Source organism: Cricetulus griseus, chromosome 5 (assembly GCF_003668045.3).
Source record: "Cricetulus griseus strain 17A/GY chromosome 5, alternate assembly CriGri-PICRH-1.0, whole genome shotgun sequence".
Classification (NCBI taxonomy): domain Eukaryota; kingdom Metazoa; phylum Chordata; class Mammalia; order Rodentia; family Cricetidae; genus Cricetulus; species Cricetulus griseus.
The window spans coordinates 21,911,705-21,922,371 of record NC_048598.1 but is presented as its reverse complement, the minus strand read 5'-3'; the positions used below and the strand labels follow the sequence as shown (position 1 = coordinate 21,922,371).

At 45.7% G+C, this 10,667-nt stretch overlaps 1 protein-coding gene across 9 annotated transcripts; it reads right to left on the bottom strand.

Moving 5' to 3' along the window:
• Positions 1-1,700: 1,700 nt before the first annotated feature.
• On the bottom strand, positions 1,701-9,558 carry Fcrla (Fc receptor like A). 9 transcript variants are annotated; one of them, XM_035445804.1, is made up of 6 exons: positions 9,480-9,558; positions 6,020-6,022; positions 5,105-5,263; positions 4,352-4,618; positions 3,687-3,971; positions 1,701-2,077 (listed from the first exon to the last, which is right to left on the bottom strand). In XM_035445804.1, exons 1-6 carry the CDS (start codon positions 9,556-9,558, stop codon positions 1,833-1,835), a joined length of 1,038 nt encoding a protein of 345 aa, XP_035301695.1. In that variant the 3' UTR covers positions 1,701-1,832. The 9 variants fall into 9 exon arrangements, with proteins under 9 accessions (XP_035301695.1, XP_035301692.1, XP_035301693.1 ...); XM_035445801.1 differs by lacking the exon at positions 6,020-6,022 and adding an exon at positions 5,514-5,534 and having other exon boundaries at positions 1,701-2,116; XM_035445802.1 differs by lacking the exon at positions 6,020-6,022 and adding an exon at positions 5,514-5,528 and having other exon boundaries at positions 1,701-2,116.
• Between the last annotated feature and the right edge of the window lie 1,109 nt (positions 9,559-10,667).

Here is a 10,667-nt window from a genome sequence, read left to right as displayed (position 1 = left end):
GAGGTCACTCTCTCTGCTTCCTGCTTGAGCTCTCAGCTATTCCTGCCACTATGGCTGTGCTTGCTGTTGCTTCCCTGCAATGATAGTTGTGGGCTCTTTATTCCTCTAGAACTATAAGCTCCAAATAAATCCTTTATTCAGAAGTCACCTTTGTCATGGTGTTTTATCACAGCAATAGAAAAGTAACTGAGGCACGGAGCTATAGGACTTAGCATTTGCTCCACTGAGTTTCAGTCGTTCTTTGGTCCAGTCTTTCCTTGCTTCCTCGTTTGGGAATGGGAATGTTTATTACATGTCACCATCTATTGGAAACATGTTTTTCAAGGGTTCACAGTTACATGTTTGCTTTGAGTCTCAAAGGCAACTTGAGACTTTTGAATGGTGTTGGGACTATTAAAACTATAGAGACTTTTGAAATTAGACTGAATACACTTTGCATTATGAGATGGCCATAAGCCTCTGGGGCCAGGGGTGAAATGTTAGGACTTGACCTCATGGGCTCATGCTTTGGATGTTTAATGCTTACATTCAGCACAGCTTTTCAGGCTGTGGAGCCTCTTAGGAGGAGGAGCCTACCTGGCAGAGTTAAATCACAGGGGGTAGGCTTTTGAAGGCATGCCTGCCCCTGGTTCTGGCCACAGTTTTTTCTTTCTTGCCTACCAAGATGTGAGCACACGCTCCTACCACCAGGGACTGCTGGTCTTTCTGCTGTGCTTCCCTGTTTGTTGTGATGGACAGCAACCCTCTGAAACTGTGAGCCAAGATAAACCTTCCCTCCTTATCTTATTTCTGCCATTCATTTTGGTTAAAGTGTACAAAAGCAACTGCTTCACTAGCTTTAGGGCTTTCCTCCATAGAGATACTGATCCTAGTCATGAAAGCTCTGACCTCACTACCTAATCCCCACCCAAACGCTCCACTTACTCATGCCATCGACTTGAGGATTAATATTTCAACATGGGGGGGGGGTTGCTGAGAGATAGCTCAGGGCCAAGAGTGCTTGCTATTCTTCCAGAGGACAAGAGTTCAGTTTCCAGCACTCATATTGAGCAGCTCATAACTGCCTAGAACTCCAGCGCCAGGGGATCAGATACCCTTCTCTGGCCTCCACAGGATGTAAACCCATGGGACATATACACTTGCATACACATAAAATTAAGATTTCCACATAGGTTTTTGGAGTAGGAGGCACATAAAATTTCAAATCAAAGGACTAATTAAACACTGGCATGATATTAATAGTTGTTGAAGGAGAGTGATTAAAAGAGATGAAGTCTCAAATCAGATTAACACCCAGCTTTTATGAGCCCCATATTTTATAACTTTAGCACTAATAAAATTGGGGGACAGGAAATCTTTTCTTGGCTGTCCTGTGCATTATACGATGGTTAGCAGCCTCCTTGACTTATTAATGTCTTTACCTATTAAATTCTAGTAGCACACCTGTCCTCTCCACCCTGTTTGAAACCCAAAATATCTAGGGGACATTGCTAAATGTTTGCCGTGGGAATATAGGGAAGGGAAATTTCCCCCTCTCCAACTGATATTGCAGTATTAAGTCCACTTCCATTGCTTCTCTTTAAATTCTATTCTGGGAAACAGAAAGAAATTCCTGGTCTAGGGTACAGAATGACCTTGTTACAGTCAAAGAAAATACACAGCTATTGGAACCTTCTGGATATCACCTTGTACATGTTTCTTTACTCCCAACCAGCCCCATTATTCTAACCAAGTACCAAGACAGCTTGCAAAACTGTTTCTGTATACATACAGTACAGAAACAGCTGTAATTATTGTGGTGGTTGGGCATATCACAGATGAATAGCTTGCTTTCATTTGTCAGCAACCTTTGTGATACCAGGCTTCAAGTAGACAGTCAATTCCCTCAGCTCCACGACCAGATGACCAAGGAGAACTTTAACATCCTGCATTTGTTTGAGAAGCATCTGTATCTGGTGAAGTAAGTGAGGGTCTGAGGAGGAGACTCGCAGGTGCTCAGCAGAAGGAGCAGGTGGTGGACGAAGAGGACCAGGGGGCTCCATAGGAGGAGTTTCTGAAGCAGTTGGTTTCTGAAGAGCTGGATTCAAAATGGAGGAATCGACAGAATTTAAGGGACCTGAATTATTATGGGCAGGAAGTACATCACATACAAGTCAAATCTGGCTGGGCATGGTGGTGCAGACCGGTAATCCCAGTGCTCAGGAGGTGGAGGCTGAAGGAGCATTGCAAGTCAAAGGCCAGCCTGGCCAACATAGTGAGCTGTGGTCATCCAGGAACACAAAGTAAGACCTTATCTTAAAATAACAAATTCATGAATGAATACATAAAGATGATACCTGAGTGTGGCCCTGCCCTCACACTGTTAGCTACTTAGTGAGGCAGGCACCTTCAGGGGCAAACTCCTGTATGAATCTGCCTTCAAAGTGTTCTTTCTTTTATCTCAGCTAAAACTCTAGAATGCAATCTTAGTATGCCCAGGGATATTCCATCTATCACTGTAATGTTTCAAGCCACTTTAGCTAAACATGTCCCAAAATGTACCTACTGTCTTTTCTTAACTGAGTTTCAACTGAGCATGCTCAGAATACACTGCTTAGCTGAGCATGTTTAAGAATGGGCCAGCCCTTACATGAATAAAAATGTCTACAGTGAATAAACCCCCTGTGCTTTCTTTGTTTGAGGACGGCCTTGCTTTGGAAATAACTCCTGTATTCTTCCTGCCCAACACTGACAACAAATCTTTCTCCCCTCTTGTATGCCTCGGCTAAACTTATTTTGCTATTGAACTCAATAGCAAATAGATGTGAACCCATGGTGTTAGTCACAGAATCAATCCTCCCTCTTTTCTGAAAGTGGCTGTGATACTCACTGGCAGCCAGGCCTTGAGGACGCTTCTGTCCTTCCTCATGCAAATTTTAGTCTGAGGCTTGACTGTCTTGACGGTCTCTGCTTGAGAAGTTTTAGCGAGGAAGCCTGGTCATTAGACAACCCATTGATTCTCTCTCAAGCCAGAATTTACTTTCGGGAAGTACACTCTTTTCCAGTATGTGCCATCGCACCAGTTCCTCATCTTTGTTTCAGTCTTCCTCCAAGCGGACCTCCTGAGGCAACCCTTCTTCACTGTGATGACCATTAGTCCCTCCCATTATTTCCATTTGGCATGTCATCAAGCTTTCCCTTTAGCCTAGGTGTGTGTCAGGTCAAATACAGCCTACCTAATGGTAACTTCCAGAATCTGACATGCCCTCTGTTCTTCCTAGAGGCTGCTTGTTTGTTTGTTTGTTTGTTTGTTTGTTTGTTTGAGATGAGGTCAAGCAGTCCAGTCCTGGCTGACCCTTTCTAGATATTGTCTGCATTGTAGGTATGATACTCTCATAGATGTTCAGATTGCATAGGAATCTCTGAATTCTATAAGGAGATACACAAAGAGCTGGCCCAGGGCTTGGTTTGGCATATCCCATGGACTGAGGGGAACATTCTCTTTCTGTGCTCTCTTCCATCACCAAGGACTTTGGATTATTGTCCTGCCTCTCCTGCATCTCCTCTTCATCTCCTTCCTTCAGGGCTCGGTTAAACCCAGTCTTGTTTCATAGTCACCCCACAGGCGCGCGCGCACACACACACACACACACACACACACACACACACACACACACACACACACACACACACACACATTAACTCACCCTGCACCCGGATCTCCAGCTGAGGGCTCTGCTTCCAAACTTGCCTGTCCTCAGTAGCTGCCTCACACCAATAGGAGCCAGAGTGCTCTTCAGAAGCCTTGGGGATCTGGAGTTCTGCAGAGATGCCTCTGATACTCAGTGACCTTCCATCCTTGTAGAAGGAGAAGAGGAGGCGGGAAGCTGACCTCTGCAGGGACAGCTTTGTCTGACAGCTCAGGGTCACTGAGTCTCCCTCTTGGGGCTCACTAGAAGGTAAGGCTTTAAGAACTGGGGCTGGGAACAGTTCTAGGGAGAAGACAAACAGTGAGGAGGAGTTCAGCCATCCTGTTCTCAGCAGACCCATAACTTCCTCCGCCCATCCTTTCCTCTGGCTCCATTAGGTATGGGTTCTTTTAGAAAGATCCCATTTGAACTTTTCAGGTTCTTCTCTTCTTCTGTTCCCTTCTCTCACTCCCTCCCCCTTCTTCCCTCCTCCTTCTCTCCCTCCTCCTTTTTCTTCTACTTTCCTCCCTTTTAGGCAGGACTAGAAAAGATCCTTTGGTAAGCAAATCTAGCAGCAGTCTAGGTTTTGGATCTGTGGATAGCAGAAAGTATAGATCTGGATGGTTCTGGCCTCCCTATTCCTTCTCACCCGCATCTACCACAATACTCCCTCAAGCTCTCACCTTGGACTGTGATAGCCACGGGAGATGCAGTCTCTCTGCTTCCAGGACCAGGGCTCCTGAAGACACCACTACAGTGGTAGTGTCCACTGTCTGACTTTTGCACCACATCAATAGAAAATTCTCTTTTAGGTCCAGGAGGAGCCAGGGCTGAGCCCTCTTGGTAGAAGATGACCTGAGTCAGTGGCCAGTCTTGCCAAGCACGACAGTGCAGAACCAATGGGTCTCCTTCAAATATGGACGTATCTGGTCCTTGGAGGATCAGCCAATCTGTGGTCCAGAGTAAAAGCTGAGTGTCATCCACCACCCTTGAGAGGTCCCAAGTAATGCCCGTAACAGAACCCCTAAACTTTCCAGGCCACTTTCAACTCTTATTGGCCCACCTTAATGCTCTGTCCCCTTGAACTTACCTAACAATAGCAAAGCCTCCCCCCCCCCTTTGTCCTCTCTCTCTACTCCTGCCCTCTAGTCCCAAGGTGTACTGGAGACTGGGGAGCAATTTTCGCTTTGAATTGTACTTGGAGCTATGGATGGCTCACCATATTACCTCACCCTGTCCTGTGCCTTCACCATTGACCCAATGTTGAGAGAAGAATGACCCTAGGGTAGGACTGAGGACATTCTGTCTTCTGGAAACTGAGGATGAGAACTAAGTACCTCCACCTATGCCAGTTTCCTGGAGAGTCATTTCCTGAGTGGGCTAGGGTGCTATCAGTAGTGGTTTGAGACACTGCTCAGGCCTTCTTGGGACCTCACCATAGGAAACGATGAGATGGAAGGGTTTACTGAACTTGTAGCCCTTGACCTGGAAGTCCTCTTCACTGGCGTGGATCACATCCTCCTCCTCATCAGTGTGGCAGCCGCTCTGCTCAGTGCTGACAGGTCCTTCACACTTCAGAGTCTCCGAACTGGCAGCTGAGGAGGGATGACCCAGGGAGAACCAGATAATGATGCTGCAACTTAGAGAAAGAGGCTAGGAATGGCCCTCCACAAGGCCTCCTCTTCTGCCCCAGGAAACCGTCTTGTCAGGAGAAGAGGAAGCTATCAAAGCCCCTCTAAGAAACTCCTTCAGCCAGATGGCCTTGACCTTGGCTCACTGGTGTTTGGGCCCCTCAGTAAAGGAAGTGGGGGGTGGGGGTAGGGGGTGAAGCAGCTGTGAACTCACCAGCATGACATCCAGCTGTTGCTTGAGGAAACCAAAGGACAATGACAGCCAAGACCCCACACAGGTATTAGAGAGGAGGGAAAGATGCACATCAAAGTATAGCATTCGCTAGGTGCTTAGCATGTGTCCCACACGGCCGCAGAGCGTGCACTGTTTAATCTTCACGAGCCTTTCAAGTGTGTGACTTCACCATCATTTGGTGATCTTTGTTGATGATGATGTTTTATGAGTTACGTAGCCCAGGCTGACCTTGAACCTTTAATAATCTTCCTGCCTCAGCCTCCTATGTACTAGATTATAGGTATAAGGTACAATGCCTGGTTTCCCATCCTATAAATTTTAAAGACGCAGTTCTACAAAGTCAAATTTAAAAGAGTGAAAAGAAAAACTTGGGGTTCACTGGGGAGATAGCTCAGTTGGAAAACAACTTAGCTTGCACATAGGGGGATCAAACCCCAGTGCTGGAGAGTTAAAGACAGGAGGATGCCCAGCGACTGCTGGCCAACCAGCTAGCCTAGGCTACTAGGTGAGGCCTAGGCCATTGAAAGACCTTGTCATAACACCTAAGGAATGACATTTGAGGTTGTTCTCTGACCTACACTAACACGTGCACCAACACACATACAAACATGTATTACACACATATACACATGTACATTTAAAAAGGAAGGCAGGCAGGCAGGTAAGCCTGGTGGTAAAACATTTGCCTAGCCTGCATGAGGCCCTGGGTTTGATTCCTATACCACCCCAAGAGTCAAGAACGGAGCAAGAATGTCAGGTGTGTTCAAAAGCAGTGTCCGGTTTTCCTTCATGGCCCAAACATAGTCAATTTCAGTCCTTTGACCTTCCTTGGGGACATCCTGCACCCATTCTCATTTTCCCAAGACTCACTTGGCTCTTTAGCCTAGAATATGCTGTCTACCAGAGAGGTAGCTATGCCCTTCTTCCCTCCTTGCTTCCCTTTTCCAGTCTTCTTTTTTCTTTTTTCTCCTTTTCATTTTCTTGGTTTTTCAAGACAGGGTTTCTCTATGTAGCTCCAGATGTCCTGGAACTTGCTCTGTAGACCAGGCTGACCTTGAACTCACAGACATCTGCCAACCACTGCCTCTGGAATGCTGCAATTAGGGGCATGCACCACCACTATCGGGCCAAATCTTCATTTTTCAATTATCTCTTACCTTACTGTCCTCTGCCCTTGACCTTCCCCCAGCAATTGCAAAGCTGTCTCCATCCTCTCCTCTCAGCAACCCTTTATTGTCAGGCTGTTCTAGTAATGGTGGAACAATTCTTTGCCTCCAGGGTGAAACTTAGAGCGTCCTCCCCACATCTCTTCAATCTCTCTCTGAAGTCCATAACTGACCCCGGGTAGGTAAGTGTCACTTCTCCCAGCTCTGACTGTTCCTTGTGCCCCTTCATCCCTCTCTTCCTCCACCAACCCCCTATTCATATGCACTTATTTGTCCACACCAGTCTTCCTGTCCCGGCACCTTTATTCTCCTCCACTTCCAGTGTCGCTGGACTCTTTCTGAGTTATTAACTTCCCCATCGAGTCTACTTCCTAGTTCTCATTGTTTCGGTACCCAGTGTTTTCTTTAGCGCCTCTCAGCCCTCTTCTCTATTATGCTAACTTTTTTCAGTTCCTTAGCTGTCATAGGACTACACTCAGCCCCCTCTTGTTTTGTTTCTTTAAAATAATAAAATAAAATAAAACTACAGGGCTGGAGAGTTGGGTCAGCTGTTACCAATACTTGTTGCTCTTGCAGAAGACCCAAGTTTGGTTCCTGGCATCCACATGGTGGCACACAACCATCCTTAACTACAGTTGCAGGGGATCTGACACTCTTTTCTAACCTCTGCATGCACGTGGTGCATAGACATACATGTAGGCAAAACAGACAGAAAGTTAATTAATTAAAAAAATGTAAAGTCTTGTAGGCATAGCTGGCATCTCTACTTGATAAAGCTTATGTGGTTCTGTGGGGGTATTATCATTCTCATTTTTACAACAGAGAAAAGTGAATTCAGGTATATTAAAAGTGATTTTTATTTTGTTTTTTTTTTTGAGACTGGATTTCTCTGTAGCTTTGGAGCCTGTCCTGGATCTCACTCTGTAGACCACTTCAAACTCACAGAGATCTGCCTGGCTCTGCCTCTCAAGAGCTGGGATTACAGATGTGTGCCACCACTGCCCAGCTGTGATTTTTTTTAAAACAGGATTTTGTATCCAGACCATCCCTGGAGGATCTGGTATTTGCAGTGTAACTCGGGCTGACCATGAACTGGAAGCAATCCTCCTGCCTCAGGCTCCCTAGTCCCAAGATGACAGGTATAGGCCTCTATGCTCAACTGCAAGTGACTTTTTCAAAGTGATACAGAACTAGTAACTAGAAAAGGAGCTTGAAATCAGAGTATGTGGTTCCAAGACCACAGTTCTTGCTCCAAAATCAAAATTGCTGGGCCCCCCACAAATAGCTCTCGGTGTAGAGGAAGACCAAGCATGTAAAAGGGGTTATTGTAAGTGTGGATGTAAGCACTAAGAACGAAGCTTCACAGGCAGACACTGGGCAGAAAGGGGGGTCCAACAAGGCTTCTTGGGGGAAGATGCTAATCAAGGTGGAGTTTTTAAGGATACCTAGACGTTTGTAAAGGGGGGGGACTGGGGAACCATGACAGAGTTCATTTCAGATGGAGCTAAGTTATTATAAACAAAGCCTTGAGAGCAGATAACAACTGGGCTGTGAATGGAAATGTGGGTTGGTTGAGCTTTGGTTAGAGTAGGAATGGGAAGGCTTTGGGGGTGATGGAAGAAGGGACTGGAGAAGTTTAGTAGATGCCAGGTTTGGGGCTTCGTGTGCCATGACAAAAGATTGAATTTTAGAAGTCATTCTGGATATAGAGTGAAAATTCATTTCAGAGAGTCAAGACTGAGACATGATTAGTAAGGAAGTCATTTCACACCTTCAATCGAGGATGATACAGTCTTGTCCCAAGAAAGCGTTTGTAGTGACTGGTGATGAAAGCAATTTATTTAGGAGGTGAATTTTGCCAAAGTTGATGATTTCAGAGAATGATGAAGGAAGAGTTCAGAACTCCTCTTGGGTTTCTAGCCCAGGTCCAAGGAGTGATGGTGCAAGGAGCTGAGATCAGATAGAGTCAAAGGTGAATAAAAAGAAGTAAGGGTCTGGAGGACAGATGAATTCAACTCTGATTATGTTATATTGGTACCTGTGACACACAGAGAGTCAAAATGTCTTGTGTAAAGCTCAACATTCGAACGTGAAAGTCAAAAGCATGATCAGAGCTGGAAATGTGCCCTGAGGCTCTAAAATAGACAACTGTTATAGATGAACCATGCAGATCCATTTCCACGATCTTATTAGAAGACTTTGTGAGAAAGAGAGTACAGGGGTGAGGATCAAACGGTAAAGGACAGAGTTTATAGGAGGGGAAGAAAATCTACCAAAGGACCAAAAAACATCCAAGCAGTAAACAGAGAAAATGCAAGAGAGCATCAGCAACAAAGAAATCCATCCGGACAAACTCTGAAAAGTGTACAATGACCTTGTTAGTGCAAAGGTCACTGCACCCTAGGTAACCAAGCTCTACAGGAAGCCACGCTGCAGGCCCTGAAGGGTAAGTGAACCTGAGGGGGAGATGGCAAGCCCACATGACTCTTCCAAGAAAGTTGTGTTAGAAAAGCAAGAGATAAGATTCGCAGCTGGCAAAGGATTCATCGTCAGAAGGGACTTTCAGGATGGAAAATATCTGAATTTTTCTATTTAAAGAGAGCCATTCAGTCCTGCACACCAGACTTGTCTTCTATCTGTCCTTGTCCCACCTGAACAGGAATTCTTTACAAATCCAAAGTCAGTCAATGTTTCTTACCTTTGAGTTTTGTTTTGTTCTGGTTTTTCCCCAACATTAGGCGTATCTCATTTCCACACCAACATCCAAACATTTACTTACCCAATAACATCTGGGTTGCCAGGAGCACAGCAGGACAAACAGAAAGAGCCCATGCCATGAGGACACAGCTCAGCTTCATGGTGCTTATGTTTGCACCTCCCACAACCCCAACATGAAACCTCTCAAATTAGAAAAGAGGAAATAAATGTAACTGTCTTGTCTCCACACACCTGTGGCCAGGTCTGTGATTGGCTCTTCTCATTCAGGTTTGGCCAGGTTGGTTCTACGCCATCTTCATTCTTCAGATTGTAGATGAAATGCTAGGACTCTCAATTGTTACAGTTTTTTTTTTTTTCTCGTGGAGCTCAGGGAACTTTCAAAATGTGTTATTGACTGATGATCAACCGGCCTTCGTATTATATCTGGAAGAGGTTGACATGACAACAATCCAGCTCACAGGAGACAGGAGGTAGAAAATTAATGGGAGGAGACCTCTGGGGCGTGAATGATGTGATGTGGGAAGGTCCTGCTCCAAGCTTTTCATCTGCCCAGTAATTAAAACTCAGCAGGAGAGAGAGGGGATTGATGGATAAGGCATCAAATAAGTCTCTACTGGGCTCAACCCAACTAAAGCCCCATCAAACTTCTACCAGAATTTCTCCTGACCTGTGTCTTAGCTTTGTTTCTGCAGCATAATATAGGCTGTTAAGTCTCAGTGGAAATCTGATACAAGGCAGAGTTATTATCTGGGAAAGAGCAAAAAGAAAAAGGAAAACCATTACCCAGCCCCAGCCTCAAGCCCAACACTCAGGATCCCTGCCAAAGCTCAAAGCACTGGTTCTGGGGAACTTGAAGACAAGGAGTTTCCAGTCTTTGAACAACTGGAAGAGACTGGGGAACATGGGTGATGCGGAGACCACACCATTTCTCTTCAACTCAGTGTGGACTTACAGGAATCACTGCCCCTGAGTTCAACTGTTTGCTCAATTGCAGGACCTGTGCTTGTCTGCACAGTGACCACACTCTTCTACCCTCACTTGTCACGCCACCCACCCCAGGTCCCAGGTAGATTTGAAAGTGAGCGGTGTCTTCAGAAATGTAGGTAATGAAGGCAGAGGGTGGGACTCATGGCTAGTCAGTTATGGCAAAACAGACCAGGGCAGGCAGGTCAGCAATGCGGGCATGGCAGAGTGCAGTTTTCTCCACATAGTAGAAGCAGTTAGCCTCCATTTTCCATTATGTAAGAAG